Below are 21,973 nucleotides of genomic sequence, written 5' to 3' on the forward strand. Positions count from 1 at the left end.
GCAGCACTTGCAGCGCTGTTGGGAGTGGTGCATTGTGGGCAGCTATCCCAGCATTCAAGTGGCTGCAACGTGCTTTTGAAAAGAGGGGGGTGGGGTGGAATGTGACAGGGAGCGTGAGGGAGACAGAGAGAGTGGATTTTTGGAGCTGACACTGTTCTCAGCTCCCTGCCTTGCAAGTTCTAAGGACTGGAAGACACACAGTGCCTACCTTCAATCATTTTAAAAGTTCTGACCCCTTCCCCCACCCCTCTCTCACTAAATGCAAATTATGCACTCCTAAATAGCCGTCAGATCAGATAAGCATCTGCTCAACATGGACTTCCCCCTCCCCCCCCCGCCGTGTGAGCGTGCTGTTTCTCTCTTCAAGCAAACAGCTGTGAACATTCCAAAGTAATTCCCCTGCCTGCCTCCGCTCGCTCAGCAAACAGGAGCTGTGTTTGTTTTTTAAATAAGCAGTTTGGCTGAACTCCGAGCTCCCCCTTTCTTCCGGTTTGTTGTGGACAGGAATTCTGGGATACCTCCTTATACCCTGGAGGTCAATAAAAGCGCTGGTGGGGTCCACACTTGCTGACCAGTGCTGGATCACCAGCGCTGGAATCGCTACACCCGTGGCACGACCGGGTGTACAGCCAGCGCTGCAACCAGGGAGTTGCAGCGCTGGCCGTGCTTTGCAAGTGTGGCCACATCCTAAGTTGCAGCGCTGTAACCCCCTCACCAGTGCTGCAACTCTCTAGTGTAGCCATGGCCACAGGCTAACATGACTACCCCTCTGAGTGCTATTTTAGCCACTTCCTGGAAAGCTGTGTTCAAACACAGTTATACCCTTATTCTGGGGGTGTTGGATGGCTCAGGGAATGACTAATGGGCTACCAAGCTTTTCATTTCTAGGTCACTGGTTTGAATCTACACATCTAGAGGGATTACAACCTCTTGTTGTTTGGCAGCTTGTCTGAGATGTGTTCAGTTGTCTCAGCTCAGTTCCCAATTGACAGGTAACATTGCAAAAACCACCCCTGCTGTTAGCACCAATTGGCCTCCTTGTTGGCAATCTCAGCAGATGAGCTAAAGAACCCCTGGGCAATGAGGACTGAACTTACTTCTCATCCCCAGCAGTGACCCCTCTGGGTCAGGACTGAGGCACATAGGCAAAGCCATCCAGCATGGGAGAATTTGCGCTGCCCATGTTGTACCTGTTTTGTGGTTAAAGCAGAAGTCATCAGTCTCCTGGGCTGCTGGTCTTATGCCTTCTACTAGAATCACATTCATTTATTAATACAAAAAATAAAAGAAGCAACTGCCTTCCATCTCTAAAGAAAGGTCCCTTTGTGGGGAGTGACGTATGAAAATATATGTTCCAATGTGTGAAAACTATCACTACCTAGGTGTGGACTCCATGCCTTTTTTCTCCTTTTATTAAACCACTGTTTGTTTATTTGATCCTATCGCATTTTCTCTAATTCGCCCCTCTCCCTCCCCCAGGCACTTTGTCAAATGTTTCAAACATGCCTTCCATTTGTGCTTGTGCAACTTTGCATACTCCCAATCACATGTACATTCTGGTTTTCACACACTGTCATTTGTGGGCATAACTGTTAGGATTTACACACACGGAACCTGTTTTGTGTGCAAACCAAGTGCGGGCTGAGTTCACATTGGGTTTGCATACACAAGAGAGTGTGAGCATAAATGCAGAAATGGAGGCCAATGGAGACTGCTATGAACATTTCTTCCTTACTAAAACAAGAGAAGTCCAGCCTCCTCATTGTTTTGTGAATACAGACTAACACGGCTACCCCTCTGATACGTTCTTCCTTACTGTTAACAATAGTTGGGAGATGACAATAGTCTTTGTCCTACAGCTCTGGTGTCTCTTTGGACATAAGACTGGTCACATCTAGACCTTGTGAAGCCTGGGTTGAATGGTATCTCAGCTCCTGCAATATATACATTTGTTTATGTGAGATAGTTTGGGGAGGACTGGGTGTCTGTTCAGTCTTTGAATTTACACTGGGACTGTGAGCAACATTACTGTGCATAGAAAGACGGCTGCGGTGGTATCTGATAGGGTAAACAGGCCAGAGGAAGTGGGGATCTAAAAATGCGATTGCTTTGCATTCCTGTTCAAGGACCTTAGTAATATTTATGCTTCCTTGCTTCCACATTGTGGCTGGTTGCTTTAGTGGCTCCCAGCTGTGTTTATCAGAGTGGTGGAGGCTGAAAATCTGAGGTTCCTTGGATTCTCTGGAGTTTCCAAAGGATTGAAAACACTGGCCACACACAGGAGAGTAGTGACCGGATTCTTGCTCCTGTTCCACTCTCTTTGCACAGCTCAGGAAAGTTCCTGCAGGTTGCCTGTATGGGGGAGTCCTCAGCGGGTGCAGTGCCTGTGGAGGTGGCTCCTACACCTGCCTTTGCATAGCCAGGTGGGCATGTTGAGGACATGCTGGATGTGGATGACCAAAGTGGCTAGTGCATGATACCCTCTAACTATCCCCAACCAGGGAGTGGTCTCTGGGCTCTTTTCACCTGTGACCAGGGTGAGTCAGAGAATCAGGGATTTCCTCTACTGCACCTAGTGGAAGCTGGGCATAGCAGAGAATTGAGCCCTAAAAGAGAATGAAAGATATTGCTTCTAGAAGGCCATTGGTTTTCTATGCCTAGATTTGTCCTGCTGCCTTCCCCTCACCCCTTGACTTTTTCTTTCACTCAGACCACATACTTGGAGTTTCTTTCAGACAGTTTAGTGCCTTCTGCTTTTCCATTCATGTCCGCTAAGTCTCGCCTGCTGAGTCAGCCTGTGCTGAGAGGATTGGTGAATTCTTAAGTCTTTGGAAAATATGATACTTTAATGTGGATTTCTACCAGTCTGTGTTGATCTATGCAGATACTTTCCCATTGGCTGCAAGTTAATGACATGCAAATAGAAGTCTCTGTTCTATTTTAAAAGCCCATCAATATATTAGAACAGCATATTCTGCAAATATTAAAGCGAATCCTGAAACCTCAGTGCCTTCATTCAAAGACAGATGCGATATGTGCCATTATTTAAATACCATGAACATAGTTGCTATGGAAACATCTCAGATAGAGACAGACATTTTTGATTGTCAGATAGGAGTTCTAATGATATGATGGAATTTTGGCACCCTCTGACTAGGGTGACCAGATAGCAACTGTGAAAAAACAGGACGGGGGGGGGGTGGGTAATAGGCACCTATATAAGAAAAAGTCCCAAAAAATGGGACTGTCCTGATAAAAACGGGACATCTGGTCACCCTCTGACTTCTGTTTCTGTTCTCTTTCGTAGCTTTTGGTGCAAGGCATTGAGTGCTAGTGATGGGTTCTATGCCAAGAAATGGCAGTGCCTATGAATGGAATTTCAATAGGGCCAGTTTCTCCTGCTTTGCTTTAATAAAGAATGTGTTGCTTTATAAATGGAGAAAAGGGAAAAGATGTTTGAATAAATGCCTCTAAGCCAGAGGTTCAAATCTAACCCAGCTCAGCTACAACCCAAGTCATTATTATCTGATGACCATTTATTGGTGTCAAGTATCAGAGGGGTAGCCATGTTAGTCTGGATCTGTAAAAAGCGACAAAGTCCTGTGGCACCTTGTAGACTAACAGACATATTGGAGCATAAGCTTTTGTGGGTGAATACCAACTTCGTCAGATATGTGCATCTGACGAAGTGGGTATTTACCCATTGAAGCTTATTCTCCAATATGTCTGTTAGTCAATAAGGTGACACAGAACATTTATTGGTCTTTTTTGAAATGGTCTGGTGGTTTCAATTCCCTCCCTCATACTCAGGTATGTATGTGATAAAAGTTCTAGTTGGCACTAATCTCCATTCTTTGAAGACAGACTAAATACTGACTAGGCCTTGAGACCGAATTAGCCTCTCCTACCTAGAAATAGTCCCTCCAAGTCAGTATGAAAGCACACTGGAAGAATGGGGTTAAGCGTGCACTGTTGATGCCCCTGCTATGCCTTACTTCTGGATAGAGGACATCAGTGTTGCCAGTCTAGAACTCCTCACCGGTATTAAATCTACTTATGAAACAGTAGTAGAGTGCACTGTAAGGCATTATCGGGAAAGAAGTACTGGGTGGAAATTCTTATTTTGTAGCATGTCATTACTTTATGGGGTTCCTTTCACATCCCAGTTAAATCACTGTTCATTTCTTTAAGTTTCATGGACATGAAATAGATCTACTGGAAAATGCTGAAGGAAATCCAGCTTCTGTCCGTGCAACACATCAGCCTCATCAAGAGAGTCTATGTCATTAGTGGAAATATCTTTCAGCTCAGAAAATGTCCTTAATCTTCAGAAGCTACACATGTTGATAGTTTCTCAGAGGGATGAGTTCATGATGGGTACATTGTGTGCCTTCCAAATCTTAGTTAATGCTACTGAGAAAAAATAAAATAAAATAAAAATGGAAAGTTTTAATACCAGTTCCTCAGAAGTAGACATGAGTGTTTCAAACTTGGAAATAACTGGGAAAGAACTTTGAGTGATTATAAAAAAGCTGACTGAGTGAAACCAACTCTCCAAACCCAGCAATAAAGTTGGTGTTAAAACAGTGCAACTTCCAAATAAAATGAAAGCTACTGAACTGCAGTGGCTGGGGATTGGGCTCTGTTTTCTCTTACTCTGGGGGCATTCTGACACAAATATATTCCTACTGATTAGCAAAATCATAGGTCAGGAGTTATTCCTCCTGTCTCTTTTACTTTGTCTTTAACAAGAGCTTATGAATTTCAGGATTTTCAGATAACCTAGACATGATCTTGGTATGGTCAGGTTTAACCCAATATTCTGTCCTCTCATTAGTCTGAGAGGCATTTTTGTCTTCTGATTAGATTTACAAATTGGGAATCAGGACTTCTGGGTTCTTTTTTCAGTTGTACCATCTTTATCATTGGGGGTGCTGTGAAGTTAATAAGTTATTTGCAAATAGCTTTAAGCGCCTTAGGTGTAAGGTGCTGTAGATGTTTTCATAAGAATGGGAAAATAAAACCACTGAAGATGCTGAGCATCTCCTGAGATACTTGGCTATAGGTAAGTAGTTAGTGTTGATAAGATGCTATGGAAATAATAAGTAAGCAGGTATCTCCAATATTTTCTGTGATTCTCTGTATGTGGTATGATATCTAGTGGTGGAGCCTCCTATAGTTTCTCATCTGATGAAGCCACTTGATGTTGAACCAACGCATGAGGGAAATGGAGATGAAAAAATGAATTCAAATGTTGATGATTGTTGCTATTTTAATGATAATTTACATTTTCCTAGTTTGTCCATCAATTGCAGCAGCTCTGACTAATGTGAGCAGTTTTTTAATGTTTGTGTTGCTTTTCTTTTGAACTCTCCCCAGTTTGCCTGTCCCAGGTATGGAACGGGGCTCAAACCTCAACACTGTTTTCCAGCTTCTGTGAAAAGGTGGAACAATTCTGATACTACTATTAATGGCCCCCTTCCTCCCAGTACTGCTTTTGCCTAACATCTCTAGTGTATAAGGGAGTAAGCACAGACTTTGTTGGCTTACACATTAATGATCTTCAATATAAAGTCTTTCTAAACTTACTTTATATTCTTCTCTTTCTTGTTGGTGCTGCATTTTGACAAAGGATTTAGAGTCTGTATTTGGGAGGCTCGCATTTAGAATATCCCACTATTCATCTGTCTGTTGACAATGAGTTTCATCATGTACACGAAATAGCAGGTATCACCTTTTAAGCATGGGATTGGGCTCAGTGAAGGCTTAAATTAAACAGGGAGAAAAGTGCTGTCTATGGCAAGCATTCTGATCCTTTAAGAGGAGAAGAAACAAAGATCCACACCACAGACCTTGGTAGTGCACACTCTACCAATGAGGTAGAGTCCAGCATTGATGTGTCAGCTGGAAATCTCACTGAGTAAATATTAGTAGAAGATCTGTATTAAAGAGCACTCTGTCTGGCTGATAACAGGCCTTTGACTCTACATTAATTAGTGGGAACTACTGCATTCCTTAGGAGCAGGGCCACTCATGGGGGTGGTGGCAAGTGAGGCAATTTGTCCCAGCCCCCTCAAGGGCCCTCACGAGAGTTTTTTGGGGCCCCTAGAGCAGGGGGTCTTTCTGCTCCGGGACCCGCCGCCGAAGTGTCCTGAAGACCCGCGGCGGGGGGTCCTTTCGCCCTGGGACCCGCCACTGAAGGACCACTGCCGCCGAAGACCCCAGGCCCCCTGAATCCTCTGGGCGGCCCTGCTTAGGAGTAGAAGCAGCTCTTGTGCTAGCTAATCCCAGCACAAAAATAGCCATTCCCCCATAAAAAAGTGCATTTATATCAATGAAAAGAGAACCTGGGGAAGTAGTGACCATGAGTAAATCATAGCCTTAGGGGGTGGGATTAGAGGCATTCACCCTCCTCTCATACCATATCAGGAATGTATAGGACATGATAACTACATCCCTGGAATCATCTGATCTCCGAAGGCATGTCACAGAGGTTATGAATGTTTCCTGTTTTATGCCTATTCCTGTTTTATGCATATTCTGTTTAGGAGTTACTAAGTACCCAGCCAGATATTTACATTCAAGTTCCAGTCTATTTTTTCTGACATACCCCATGATATGCATCTATACAGAAAATCCAGAGTAGTAATTATGTGTTGCCTCATGTGATGGGAGAGTCCTAGGTCCTGAGAGGGAAAGAAGGACCTGGAGGCAAAAGCTGAGCTGTTAGATTCAGAATCCATTTGAAAGCTAAAGCAGAACAATGAGGCATATGTAAACCCTAATGAATATGGTGTCTGAATTTTGAAATGGAGAATAATGAGGCCAATCATGCAGATATAAAGTGGGATGGAAAACTGCTAACTTCCCCTCTATTCCCCTCAGAGCTGTTTAAAAGACAGGACACCTCTAATTAGCCATCATTTCATGTGTTACCATCTAACTTTCCCACTCTGGGGAAACAATGGGGTTGTATTTGGGTTCATAACATTGCACCAAATGTTTAAATTAATTCCCCTATCCAGAATGAATTGAAATTTTAAAAATATATTCATAAGTGAATGATATACTGCTGCTCAGGGATGCTGTTCTATTTAAGAATCCCACCTATGCATGAAATAATTTTTATCCGCTATTTTCACAAGTGATAGCTAAGATTCCTATTAAAGAAAAAGAGAAAAATTGCTTCTCATGGTTAATGATTGTTCACTTTGTGGATTTTACAGCATTTTGCGTATAATCAGTGTTGTTGTTTCTCCCACCATTTGTGAGAGTCTTTCACAGAGCAGAAGGGGAGAAAATACATTTAAAAAATAGGATTATAAAATCACATAAATTAGCAGGCAGACTCAGGGACAGAAATACAACCTGAAGTGACTTTTAACTTAAAAAAAAGACTAAATTTCAAGTTGACAGAGTGCAATATTATTATTATTATTCCAGTTACTTTAAGGAAAATCATACGCAATCACATAAATATTAAAATCATGGAATCATTTCCATTCATATTAGGTTTTGTTGCAAAAATACAGTTTGGAGCTGAACTATTTATTAATGATCCTTTCCAAGTAGATTAGAACAGGAAATCTGATGTCTTTGTTATCTTTATCTGTTACCCTAAGCATTTCAATATGTAGCCCACAGGATTCCCACCTAAAGCTAGATTTTCCATGGACACTAGTTGTGCAAATCTAGGCACCCCGGCAGGCCACGATTTGCATCCTCAATGAATGTGCAGCTTAAACATTCCAGTGTGAAAAATGTAGTGTATGGTCATAAATGTGTGTGTTCTAGAAGGTCTGGCGGAGGAAGCATCGAAGTATTTTTATGTGGCTACTTGTAATTTTCAATTGCAAAGTATGTGCTCAGCCATCAGTTTACAGTATACAACTAGACTAGAGAGAATCATTTTGAGGGTGGTGGGGAAAAGGCTGGCAGAGTCTTAAAAAAAAAAAACCAGTTTAGCCGAATAACATCCTTTGTGCTCGGAAATGTTACAGCTGGGTTTGTATTTGAAAAACCTCTTGCTTCCTCTGTCTAAATAATCTGCATTGTTCTTCCCTTCAGTGTTTGTACCTTCCTTTATAACGCACATTACACTGAGTCCTTTCCACCCTGTTTTAGTTGTAAGTTTATGGGGCATGCACAATTAGCAGCACATGCTTTTTTTCTGCTCCCTGGTGTTATGTTTTTCATCCCAAGTGATTCAGTTTTTACACTTGGATTCTGTCGGATGTTTGCAAATCTTTTAGCTTTGAGCTTTGTGACCTGCATTCATGACTGAAATACTTGACTTAAGTTGGAAATCCCTTTGCTGTGTTGCATAATCTATGATTGGCATCTCTGCTTGTCAGGCATAGAGCTCTTTTTTCTGTGGCAAAATGCTGCATTGAGCATCTGAAAAATATTCAGAGAGTACAATTGCATAGAAAGAATGTACAATTCAAAAGAAAATGTGTGCTGGGCAGCATGGGCTTTTCCTGTGTGCACATTTCTTAGGCTTAGGGTTGCCAACTTTCTACTCGCACAAAACCTGAACACCCTTGCCCCCTGCCCCACCCCTTCTCTGAGGCCCCGCCCCATCTTACTCCATCCCCCCTCCCGCTGTTGCTCGCTCTCCCCACCCTCACTCACTTGCTCGTTTTCACCGGGCTGGGTCAGGGGGTTGTGGTGTGTGTGGGAGGGGGGTGAGCGCTCCGGCTGGGGGTATGGGCTCTGGTGTGGAGCCGGGGATGAGTGATTTGGGGTGCAGGAAGGGGCTCGAGGCTGGAGCTGAGGGGTTCAGAGTGTGTGAGGGGGCTCTGGGCTGGGGCAGGAGGTTGGGGTGTGGGGGGTGAGGGCTCTGGCTGGGGTTACAGGCTCTGGTGTGAGGCCGGGGATGAGGGGTTTGGGGTGCAGGAGGGTGCTCCGGGCTGGGATCAAGGGATTTGGAGGGAGGGAGGGGGATCAGGGCTTGGGCAGAGGGTTGGGGTGCAGGGGGGGTCAGGGGTGCATGCTCCAGGCAGCACTTACCTCAAGCAGCTCCCTGAAGCAGCAGCATGCCCAACTTCCAGCTCCTATGAGGTTCCTGGCCAATGGGAGCTGCAGAGCTGGCGCCTGGGATGGTGCATAGGAGCCAGAGGGGGGACATGCTGCTGTTTCTGGGAGCTGCAGGGAGCCTGCTTTAGCACCGCTGTGCCTCCAACTGGATTTAGGGTGACCAGATGAGAGGAAGAAAATATCGGGACACATGGTGGGGAGGGGGCGCCAGCGGAGCAAAAAAAAAAAAAAAAGACTACCATGAAATATCAAGACAAAGGTCAGTCGGGACAGAGGACAAACACCTACATATCGGGATGGTCCCGATTTTATCGGGACATCTGGTCACTCTAACTGGATTTTTAACGGCCTTTTGCCGGACTTCTGGCAACCCTACTTAAGCTCAGATATGTTTGCATGGAAATCACAAGCAAAAATAAGCTTTTAGAATCAAAGTACAGATGTTGCAGATGCACCTGTTGACATGGCGCTTTTATGTTGTTTCTTCCAAAATTAAGCACACAGATTGTCATTTCCAAATGAAGTGGTGCATATGTGCAGCAAAATAGGTTTGATTTCAGTTACATTAGGATCCAGTCCTGCTTGCATTGAATTCATGGAAGTTTATTAAACAGATTTCAATGAGCGTCTGATCAGACCCTAACTCTTTTGGAGAGGTGGTTTTCAAGCATAGTGCATGGAGGAAGGAGATTATACCCATGCACCACAAGCAAAATTAAGTATCAGAGGGGTAGCCGTGTTAGTCTGGATCTGTAAAAGCAGCAAAGAGTCTTGTGGCACCTTATAGACTAAAATGTCTGTTAGCCTATAAGGCGCCACAAGCAAAATTCATTGTTTTGTTTATTTAGATATCTAACATTTGTTGCATGTACTAGCTCACATTTACAGTTCAGTAAATGCATGGAGTGGCCCATCATTGTTTCCTCACTGAGTTTTAAAGCAGTTTTCAGTCTCCGCTGCCGTGCAGTCAGAACATGGTGGGATGCTATGGGTGGCATGTCTGTAGGACCGTGCAACTGTGAAAGTGATGTTGGAGTATAATGGAGGAGTGTGAGAGAGGGCCCATCCTGACAGACCCAAGGGAGACAGTCCTCTCTGTCATCTCAATTCCCTTAAAGAGGGGAGAGGGTCTTCTCTTAATTTAAATTAAAATAAAGCATTTGAAATAATAATTACTTTTCATATGGAAGACAGAAACCCAAGGTTTGTGACTCAGACAACAGTGGCGGTTGGAAAATCTCAGGCTTTGCAGTTCCCCAATGAAGGCACGTTTGGGGGAAAGTTGGTGTATTTTGTGTATTTATTTAAGGTCTCCTATGTGACTGCATGCTTATTGCAAGCAGCAGCCTTACTTTCCCAATGCAAGGCCAATAGTGCATAAATGATAATACGCAGGGCATTTGGCAATCCTGACTAAGGCCAGGCAAAACATATATGGAGAGTAGGACAGTCCTACCCATGGTCAGACATCTGGTCACTGTCGCTTGAGTGCTTTTCAACATGCTGGCAAACACTCTCAGCATTTACGCTGCGCATTCATAAATCTATTGCCAAAATAAAGAAGCACCTAGCTGCTTTTCAGAAGTCCTAGGCACTGCCCTTCCAGGGGAGAGGTATCTCAGAGCACAGGCTCATGAGGCTCTTCAGCTCTGTGCCAAGCTTGAGTGGGAGCTGCCTTTCAGTCAGTCTGTGGCAAGCCATTCCTTTTGACCTATATGGCTGTGGAGATTGATCTAGCACACAGGCAGGCGTTCTATTAGAAGAAGATGAATTCCTGTTTCTGTTTAGTGTGATGGGAGTGGAGGGCCATTTTCTCCACCTCTCAACGGTATTTCAGAAGGGCTAGCTATATAGACAGCACTAATATATACACATACATTTCCAAAGCAGCACCTGGGACTGAAAACACCTTTTATTGATTTTAATGGGAGTCATGCAGCAAAAATGTCATGCACCCCTTTGAATATGTGAGGTTGAGACAGATGACTGTAATGTATGTCCATATTATCCTCTCCTTTCTTTTTGAACACTCATCTTCTGCTTTACCCAGAGCCCGTAGGGAGTGAGAACAGCCCTCTCATGGGATCTCCTTCTGTGATTTTGGATTGACAGTTATAGGGCAGGATGAAAGCTGAGGAGCCAGCTCATTTCCCTGTTGCATATGTTACCCAGTCTGGAAATCACCCTAGAGCCTAGGATAATTAACTCTGCTCCCCTAATGGGACTCCCGGTTGTCAGCACAATACGCTTCTGCTCCATCACCCACCTGACAACTCCCATTATCAATCAGCACTTATAGTTTTCAGGAAGGAACATTTATTTGTAGCTAAGTGTAAGTTCTCAAAATAGCTCATTCCATACATGATGCAAAAAGAGGCCCTGGCAAAAGGGCCATACGGGGTTTGATAAACTGAAAAAAATAATCCAAGGGAATGAAATTTCGGACTTTGTTCTTTAAAACTATCAGTTTGAATTTGATGGTTAATTATTATTGCAAATCTGTATAGCCCTGTAAATTTACCTTCTACTGTACAAAGATGAACAGTCTCATTGTACAGCACCCAACATGTGAGAGTGAGAGAGAGCCCAGAAAATGCAATACCGATTCATCATGATTCTCATGAGAACAGTAGTTTAGCCTCAAGATGTGGATTTCATTTTAAAAGGTTACACAAAACTGATTAGTTAATAAATAAGTAATGACAGTACTTTGCACTTCTATAGCATTGGCTCTTAAACAGTTTCACAGAAATCAATGAATTAAGCCTCTCAGCACCCCATGTAAGATAGATACTATTATCTTCATTTAACCGCAGGTGAAAACTGGGCACATGGGTTAAGTCATTTGCCTGTGGTCACATGGGGAATTTTTGGGCAAAGAGAGAAATGGGAAGCCAGACTTCCTGAATCCCAGCCTCCTGCTTTATAATGTTGTTATTAAATCCTTAAACAGTTTTTGAGAATCTTTTTTTAAATCTTGACATTATGCCCCTTCTTTTATTCTTTTCTTTCATGCGCAGTTGTCCAAATCTTGTAAACATCTCCAAATATTGACTCATAAACTTCCATATTCTGTTGTAGATACTTATATGGCCCCCCTTACCATGTATCCATATGCCTCATACTCTTTAATATATTTTTCCTCACAATAGCCCTGCGGAGTAGAGAGTGCTGTTTTCCCTGTCTGTAAAATGGGGATCTTAGGCACAGAAAAGACTAAAGGTATGTCTAAAAACCAACAAACAAACCAACCAGCCCTCACGGGGCTTGTGCTACTGGGCTAAAAAAAGCAGTGTAGATGCTCCTGCTTGGACTGGCGCCAGGGCTTTGAGACCCAGCTCCCTCACCAGGTTCCAGAGCCTAGAAGGGAACATCAGCATTGCTGTTTTTAGCCCAGCAGCATGAGCTCTGTGAGCCTGAGTCAGCTGACCTGGGCTCTGAGACTCACTGCTCTGTTTTTTGCAGTGTAGATGTACCTTATGTGACTTGCCCTGGGTCATACAAGAAATCTGTGAAGAAGCAGGGAACCCAGGGAAAACCATCAGTCTGAGTGTTGTAGTCCTGAAGTGACCGTTCTTAGCTCTGTTTGCAGCCTGCCCTGCTGCACGTAAGCTCACTCCAGCACCCTTTCTGGAAATGTGGAATGAGGCAGCTCAGTAGCAGTTTGCCATTCAGTCACAGAACTTAAAAACAACCAACATCATGTTAAAAAGAAAAAGAATATTGAGAGAACGTGAAATATTTCAGCTGGGCTAAAAATGTGGCTCTTAAACACCATATTATGTATCAAGAGGAAACAGTGGATCTCACTAAGGTTTTTTGAATGGCTCTTTTATCCAATTGAGGCTGGCAATACAATAATATTGGTCTGAAAAATGATAAATTATGGGTTGACAGTGGTTACGCTATTTGCCAAACCCTCAGCATTGGTGATTATCGTCAGGTTCCAAAGTATTCCCATGGCTCTGCCCCAGCAGGCAGTGGCTAGCTGGAGTACTCTGATCTGAACCATGTGAGCTGGAGTCTCTTAGGAATTCTTCACAGGTGACAGTTTGTTCATATTTATGTTAATCAGTCCAGACAACACACGCCCATCGACTACACTTCATCCAGAGAAGAACAGCTGAGGTCTTGCTGTTATCTGGGCACCCGAGATTGTTTGATAGGGTTTTCCTTTCTGGGACCTGTCTGTGATCACTGTATGCTTGTCCGGGGGCCACTAAGGCCTTTGGCTCATTAGAGATTGTCTAAGAGTTATAGCAATGGTATGAGAGTCAGGACTTTTTGGTTGTGCCACCGGCTGGCTCTATGACCATTGGTAAAGTCACTTAATTTTCTGTGCCTTGAATTCCCCTATGGTATAATGAACATCTGCCACCCGGAAATGTTGGAAGGATTAATTAAAGCTGTGTTCTTGTACAATGCCTTTCAACCCGGGATTTCCAAAGTGTTACTATCACTGTTATTTATAGTATTGCACATGTGGATACCCCTATTATCTACACGTACAGGGCTAGGTTTTCAAAAAAATGCAGCTTCTATAGGCTGCTGAGGGCTGAGCTGTTTTGAAGATCTGGATTATAGGTCCTTATCTTACACCACGGGAGGTGCACCACTGACTTCAGTGGGAACAAGATCAGCACCATAGAAAAGGCTATCGTTAGAACATACCTATTTGCATATGTGCAGCAGGAAGTAAATTATTTTTATGTAATTATTTAATGCATTTGAGCATGGTTCTTGTTAGCACCAAACACGTGACACAGCACAACATGTTTTGTATGTCTTTCCTCTTTTGACATATGTGATAAATGAAGAGAGGGTGAGAGCTCCCTTTTATGGACCTAGCCAGCCAGTTAGCTATAAAATCCGTCTTAGCCCTGGTCTACAGTATGAGTTTAAGTCGTATTTAGCAGCATTACATCGATTTAGCCCTGCACCTGTCCACACGATGAAGCCATTTTTTTCGACTTAAAGGGCTCTTAAAATCGATTTCTGTACTCCTCCCCTGACAAGGGGATTAGCGCTGAAATCGACCTTGCCAGGTTGAATTTGGGGTAGTTTGGGGTAATGTGGTCGCAATTTGACGGTATTGGCCTCCAGGAGCTATCCCAGACTGCTTCATTGTGACTGCTCTGGACAGCGCTCTCAACTCAGATGCACTGGCCAGGTAGACAGGAAAAGGCCCGTGAATTTTTGAATCTCATTTCCTGTTTGAGCAGTGTGGCAATCTGCAGGTGAGTGTAGATCTCATCAGCAGAGGTGACTGTGATGGAGTCCCAGAATCGCAAAAGAGCTCCAGCATGGACCAAACAGGAGGTACGGAATCTGATCACTGTATGGGGAGATGAATCCATGCTATCAGAACCCTGTTCCAAAAGATGAAATGCTGAAACATTTGAAAAATTCTCCAAGGGCATGAAGGACAGAGGCTATAACAGGGACCTGCAGCAGTGCTGAGAGAGGGTTGACTGACGCCATGGCTTACGGGTATTAAAATCAACAAAGGGGGTGGGTCCGCATCAAGGAGAAGCACACACAACTGTTACACAGAATAGCCCCCTTAAGGATTGGGCTCAAAACCCTGGGTTTAGCAGACCAGTACTCAAACCACTGAGCTATCCCTCCCTGCACTAGTCCAGATAGGACTGAATCTCTATTAAACTTTTCAAGGTGCCCCAACAGACCTCACCGAAACGATTGTCGGCCATTGATTTCACGGAGGGAGGGACGGGGAGCAAGTGAATACAAATGAATACAAAACAAATCTGGTCTCTTTCTTGTTTTGATCCACTCCATCTCTCTTATACATCTTAGGCTGGCAGCAGATAGTGCAGTATGACTGCTAGCCATTGTTGTCTCCTGGCTGCTAGCCAGAAGACAGTGCAGTATGAGTGCAGGCAGGACTGAATCTCCAGGAGACAAAACTTAAAAAGAGAATGACCTGGAGTCACTCCCATTTATGTCCAGGAGCCCCTGACAGACCTCACTGAGGTCTGCCAGGAGCACCCAGATCTGCCTAGGCATCCCTGACCCATCTCACCGAGGGGGGCCTTACGACATGTACCCAGAACCATACACGACAATGTTTTTGACCCATCAGGCATTGGGATCTCAACCCAGAATTCCAATGGGTGGCAGAGACTGCGGGAACTGTGGGATAGCTACCCACAGTGCAACGCTGTGGAAGTCAACACAAGCCTCAGTACTGTGAAAGGGCTTGAGGGTACCCCACAGGAGGAATTCCCAAGTGTGCCTTCCTGAGCTCTCAAAGGGGTTCTTCACTTGGGTGGTGGCAGCATCTACCCATCCAAGGTCAGAGAAAAGCTGTAACCTTAGGAGTTTAATACAAGCCTGGAGTGGCCAAGTATTAATTTTTAGAATCCTTGTGGGCCCCACCTTCTGCACTCGGAGTGCCAGAGTGGGGAATCAGCCTTGACAACATATTTATCAGCATGCAATGCCTGCTCTTATTTAGCAACGTAGCAATATAACAGTACCCTTGCACTGACCAACAGCGTTTCAGAGACCAGCAGCTACAGCAACACACATACAATTTTCTTCAATTGAACAAGCTCCTGAGTGCTTTTCTTATGCAACTGCACTTGAATCCCATGCTAGTGACTGGGCCTTTCACATATTTACAATTTTCCTTTTTTAGGAACTAGGTAAGAGGACACCTTCTAAGCATCCCGATCACCAAGCAGTCCAGAATGCATTGCAGGCGATGAAGACTGTCTGTACCAATATCAATGAGACCAAGAGGCAGATGGAGAAGCTGGAAGCCCTTGAGCAGCTGCAGTCGCACATTGAAGGATGGGAGGTATGGTGGCAGATCAGTGGGGCTGCTAAACTCCCCGTAGGCAGTTAATTACGCTGCATAACGCAAAGGACTGGAGTGCAATGACTCACATTGTATACAGGGATTCTGTATGTCTTATGTGGTATATAAATGCACTTAAAAGAGTGGGTGGTACTTTGATGAGTTGAGAATTCAGTGTGTTTTTTATGGGAGTGTGAGCTGTGCCTACATGGTAGCATGAAAGAAGGAAACTGCAAGGGATTTAAATTTGAAATTGATAGATCTTACTTGAGGAACATGGAAGGCTAGAGGTTGAAATCAAAGGTGTTCTAAATTCCTCTTCCTACAAGTCTTGAGTTTTCCCAGGAGCTTTCAAAGTTAACCCACCTGTCTTAATAAAATTTTTCTGTCTCCTCTGCCCTCTCCCCCCAAAACGACGACAAGCTAGGGTTGTTATGTCTATATTTGCTGCTGGTAGATAACTCAGGGAAGGGATTCTAGTGAAGTATTTATTAGTTGATGCTGGGGAAGAGAATGGACAAAGAGAGATTGAGAGGGAGAGAATGAGAAATTTGGGGGAAAAGACCGTCTGGAAAGGAGCCATCCAGTGGTAAATTCTGGCAAAGATTTAATGCAAAAAAGTTTGTCAGTTTTATAATTTGATGTCTTTAGCTGAGGCCATGGGATTAGCAGTGCTGTAATCCCAAAGGAGTTGTACAGTTCATTTTTACTTCACCATAGGGAGTTAGTGGTGTGAAATGGCTTCATGGAGAGGTTGGCATCAGGAGTTTCGTGTGCCTGACATTTAAAATATCCAGGCTGAGTGCTGCCAGCTAAGGATTCCTTCTCTGATGACATCTTTGCAGAGGTCATGTAAACTTCTTTGTGTTCGGACCTTTGGGTGTGCTCCAGGACTGCTTTTTTTGTTTGTTTGTTTTAAACCTTGCTCGTTTTCCCCCTGAAGGATGTTCTTGGCATCCAGCTGAAGACATGAGAGCAACACAGATATCCAGCTGTGTGGTTTTTGGCTAGCAAGCTCAGCAAACAAAGCCAGATAAAGTTTAGTACAGCAAGACTCCCAGAAGCAGTTGAAACCTTTACAGTGTTGATGTGATTTGGGGGTCAGTTAGGAAAGAGGCATGTCTTGAACTGTGACGCCTCGATGGTGACTCTGCGAGTGTCCATGATGTCATATGTAAAACAATATCCAAACTACACTACACTATGTCAGGGACAGGAAAACATCTGCACTTTGAGGGCAGGGTCTATACGCCAGGATGAACTCTGCTCACATTCATTTCTCAGTGGGAACAGTGCTAAATCATGGGCAGTATAATTTATGCATTAGAGCATCATCAAACAGGCTGTTGTCTCCACTTGATTCATGGTGAATTCTTGGATTTGTTAAAAAACGGGGAGCCAAGAGAGGATGCTATAAAAGGAGAATCTTTTACATGGGGCTTTTTGTTTAGCACAGAACCAGTTCATACACTGTTTCAATTTACTGTATACTGCCAGTTCTGTAGAGGAGAGATGAAGTGGGTGAGGTAATATCTTTCATTGGACCCACCTTGTCTCTCTAATATCCTGGCACCAACGTGGCTGAAACAATGCTGCAAACAACAATGGAAGATATAGATAGTAATCAGTTAGGGACACTCCATCTAGACTTTTTTCCTTGTGTAATCATTACATGGTGATACCTTGGGTTCCCCAAATCTGATATGTGCAAAGAAGCAAAATTCCCATCTTAAAAGAACAGCCAAAATCGTAAGAGATGTGTTAATGCTGAGGCAGATCAATTATTTTATAATTGGCTCTAATTTGCAGTTCCACTTGGTGTAACCTATTTTTACCTGCAGCCCAGTCCCACTCAGAAAGGTAAGAAATCCTTCCCCATCCTTGACCACATCACAGAAATCATCCCTACTGTGTTCCTTACAACAGACTCACTAATTGGTATGAGCAAGAGCAAACGTGTCAGCACCAGATAGGAAATGCATCAAACTCTTTCAGTGGTGGGCCCAATAAAAGTAGAAAAATTAATAGATTTTAAGGCCAGAAGGGACCGTTATGATCACCTCATCTGACTTTCTGCATAACACAGGCCATAGAACTTCACCCAGTGATTCCTGCATCAAAAACCCAGGCCTCTTATTGGTAATTTCACTGTGGTCATTGCTTTTTTCTGACATTCTCCATCGCTTTCGTTTCCCTTGCACAAATTAAAAGACATCAATGCCTGGATCTGCCCCACTGACTGGTATGGGAGCAGGGATGCTCAGCCCCTGTTAGCTAGGGTCCCAAGTGGACCAGAGCATTTATTAAGCTATTTGCACAACTGTACTTAGGGATTAGGGGGTTACCATTCTGGAACTTGGAGAGCTCTGCTGTCTGGTCCAGTTGGCGACTTCACTTTATCAACAATTTATCTTCAAAATAAAGATCACCTCATTTCTGGGCATGTCTTAGTATGTCCCATATGATGTTTAAGAAAATAAAGCATGTCAGGACAGGAAATGGAAATACTGCAACCAGTTAATTCTTGTTAAATGTTAAAACCAAATATACAGAGACACAGATGTGTAACACCTGCACGCACACGCATGTTGACTCACATACACAGCAGCCTTTGAATTGTAGCTGCTTCCTTTACTAAGCTTGAAAAATGCAGCGCAATTGGAAAGAGCTGAAAACCAGTGAATCTAAGAACAGTCACACCTCTAGAACAACCAGGACTGCACGGCATTTAGAAAGTCTGAACTCTATTCAGTGATGTCTCTCAAATAGTTTGATAGCATCACACAGCAGATGGAGACCTCAGTCCACCTTATAAAAATCATCATGGGGGCACTTCACCGCTGTATGCCATCTAATTCCCATTTAAAACATTCCGGAGGAGACCCTCTGCACAGGGGTAAATTTCATCTCTTGTGCCCAGAGGTATCTGCAGTCTCACTCAGTGGGTCTAAAAGTTGCTTCACAGCATTGTTTCAGGGATTTGTGTAAATGCTGTTAATAAATTCTTTGCAAATTAAGCAGTTTAGCTGATATACGTTTTATAATTCAAAGTTAGATCTCTTTTCCAGTAAGACTCAAATCAGCAAGTCAGACTATATAATATACTTCCTATTCTGCCCTGCTGACCAGACGAAAGATGTCACAGCTACAGTAAGAACTTATTCTTCCTAACTAAATTACAAATGCTAAAAGTGTTACTCAGTCAATAAGTGTTACAGAAATGAATGTAAAGTGCTACCAATGCCTCAGTGTGTTTGTAGTAAATGTATCCTTGTTAATACAGAGTCAACTGAATCCCTACACCTAAGCTTAGCAGAATACAGTGATTTTTTTCATATTTTTGACAAATAATATCAATGTTTATTTTTAAGCATTTTCTTCTATTTTTATCATTTTAAATTTTCACAGTTGCAGGAAATTATGCAGGGCAGGGTTAAACAATGGGAGGGTCAGATATTTCATGACAGTAGGCATTGAGATTCAAAAAGTTAAAAGCTTACAACTGTTAAAACACAAATTGCCAACATCACATCAGAATATACAAAGTAAATAACCTTAAATCAAACGAATAAATTCTCAAGCAGCATTTTTCTTACTTTGCTTATCTTTAAATTTCTATTATCTATAGTAATATTTTTCATCAGTTTGGGTGTGTATAGTGAAATCAATGTTTGCTGACATATTACCGATAAAAATAGAATACTTTCAAGCCTATTGGTGCCTGTGAAATAATGCTAAACATAGGGCTAGACCATAGGGAGTGACCAAACTGCACTTGGTGCAGGCTTAGGGGGAAGAAGAGGAGGTTATACCCCCTCATCATGGAGCTGGCTGGAACTGGTTCAGCCCGCAGTGCAACTTAGAACATTCATACCACTTAATTTATGCCCAAATGCAGTGGCCCTCAAGGGTCTGTTTCACCAACTGGGAATCAACCAAGTGCGATGACACTCCAGCTATACTCTGTACAGTGGTAGAAGGAGAGGATGGCCAGGAACCAGCTACAGTGGCCCTATGTCTCCTAGAGACTCCCCTGTGCTGGGGAATCCTTGAGCAGCTATCTCAGTCAGCTTTGCAATTGCTTTTTGTACACGTGGACTATCACAGAGCATGATCTCGCCCATAGAAGACACAACCATATGATTTTTATGGGTTTGTTTCTAATTTGGACATGTTTATTGAGAACTTGAGGAAGGAGAGCAGCTGTCTGTGCTACTGACAGCAGTACTGAGGAGATGGATCTCTGGTACGTTCATCTTCTAGAAAGATGGTTAACAGAGAACATGACAAAGCTGCAATATCAGGGAGGCTCCATTGCCCATTCTTAAGGCTACAACTTGTATTATTTGCAATGCTGGGCAGAGTCTGACTGATGTTCTAGAAAGAGTACACAGGTAGCAATACAACATTCTTGAAACTCGAAGGGATTTCTTATGAAGAAAGGATCATTGATTTGAACAGGGAAATCTTATGGTATATAGGGTTTTCAATAAGGACATGTCCAGGGAGAGGACAGTACATATAGTCACATTCCAAAATTAAGAAAGAGGAGATTTACCATCTCACTTATGATAAGTTCACCATTCAGTAGTTGTGATTAGAGCTGAGTAAATAATTGATTTTTCAGTTCAGTGCCAAAACCAAATATCACAGAGTTGTATGCGTTACTCTCCTTTCTATTGTTCCTTTCTTTCTTTGCCAAAGCTATTTGCCAGATCTGACTCTGATTCACAAATAGTTTCAGTCAACCCGAAACTGCATTTTTTGGGCAATAAACTATCTGAAAAATGTTGCCCAGATCTAGTTGTAACAGATGTGATAAGCAAATGCATAGATTAGTAGTAACAATGCTTGAATCCTTGGAAAAGAAAAGGTAAAATAAATAAAATTGTCTCTCTCTGCTCTAGGGGTCCAATCTGACTGATATCTGCACACAACTCCTGCTACAAGGGACTTTGTTGAAAATCTCAGCAGGAAACATCCAGGAGAGAACATTTTTTCTGTTCGATAATCTTCTGGTCTACTGCAAGCGGAAATCCAGGTGAGCCCCGGAGGCATTAATGGGCTTATTATGGGACAATTCTTAAATGTTCATCTTCCACCAGGGGAAAAAACGGCAACAGCCGATCATCTACGCTATCTCCCATCAGCCTCTCGGACTGAGTCATGGGTTTATTATCTGTTCCTTTCATCTGCTTTTACTACTGTTGTTCATTCAGTCTGGTGGACATAGAAAGTGCTGTACACCAGGATAAGTGTGCAGACCAGTAACAGAGTCCCTGCCCTGAAAAATGTAGAGTCTAAAAACATGAGTTGATGCAGCACAGAAGAAACAAAGTAAGGTGTGGCCCTTAAAGCTGAAAAGCTTCACAGAGCAAGTGAGTCTTCAGGAATGCTGTGAAGAAGGGCGGTTTGCAACTATTCATTGGCAGGTTGTTCCAAGCACAAGAGGGCCAGGTGAAAGAAGATGTGAAATCAGGAGAGGGCAGAGGAGACAAGAGGAGTTCAGAAAGAATGGAAGGAGAAGACAGGCCACAGGAGTAGAGCTGGTCAGGAAATTTCTGCTGGAACAGGGTTTTTTTTTTGATGGAAAATGCAGATTTGTTGAAACTGAAATATTCTCTAGAAATGTGTTGGTTTTGATGAATTTCCACTGAAACATAGGCTTGGTGTCCATGGAACCCTGCCTGGTGGGTTGTTGGGGAACATGGGCCTCAGTTTTAGGGACCTCAGGGCTTCCATGGTCTTGGCTGTGGAGCAGCACCCCTAGGAGGACTGGGATCCCAGAGTTTCCAGGCTCCTAGCCACAGAACTGTATGCATTATTTTCTGTTCTTTTCCTGGTAACACTAACTCTCCCCTCTTGCCACCTTATAGCCTATTAGTATTAGCTGTTATTACTAGTGTAGCATTGACAGTATGCAAGGCTCTTCACAGACTTTGCTACTACAGCAATTAGTCCATATTTTATTGACTTAACTCTCCTTTCAACTTTTATTTCTTCTTGCTCAAATCTCATCTCACACCTTCTCCTTTCCCTACTTTTCCCTTCATTTTCATTTCCTTGCTTCCTATTATATCCCCTCTCGTAACCCTCACCAATTTCCTTTCC

General features: G+C 43.2%; 1 protein-coding gene across 4 annotated transcripts in view; it reads left to right on the forward strand.

Moving 5' to 3' along the window:
- Window positions 1-21,973, forward strand: part of PREX1 (phosphatidylinositol-3,4,5-trisphosphate dependent Rac exchange factor 1) — a 238,754-nt gene that overhangs the window by 115,341 nt on the left and 101,440 nt on the right. For all 4 annotated transcript variants that reach the window (XM_030533287.1, XM_030533286.1, XM_030533285.1 and 1 more), the window contains 2 exons: window positions 15,701-15,862; window positions 20,770-20,903. In XM_030533287.1, the coding sequence (XP_030389147.1) occupies window positions 15,701-15,862; window positions 20,770-20,903 (296 nt within the window). The remainder of the gene's footprint in view (window positions 1-15,700; window positions 15,863-20,769; window positions 20,904-21,973) is intronic.

The sequence above is a fragment of the Gopherus evgoodei genome, chromosome 14, assembly GCF_007399415.2.
Source record: "Gopherus evgoodei ecotype Sinaloan lineage chromosome 14, rGopEvg1_v1.p, whole genome shotgun sequence".
NCBI classification, from domain to species: domain Eukaryota; kingdom Metazoa; phylum Chordata; order Testudines; family Testudinidae; genus Gopherus; species Gopherus evgoodei.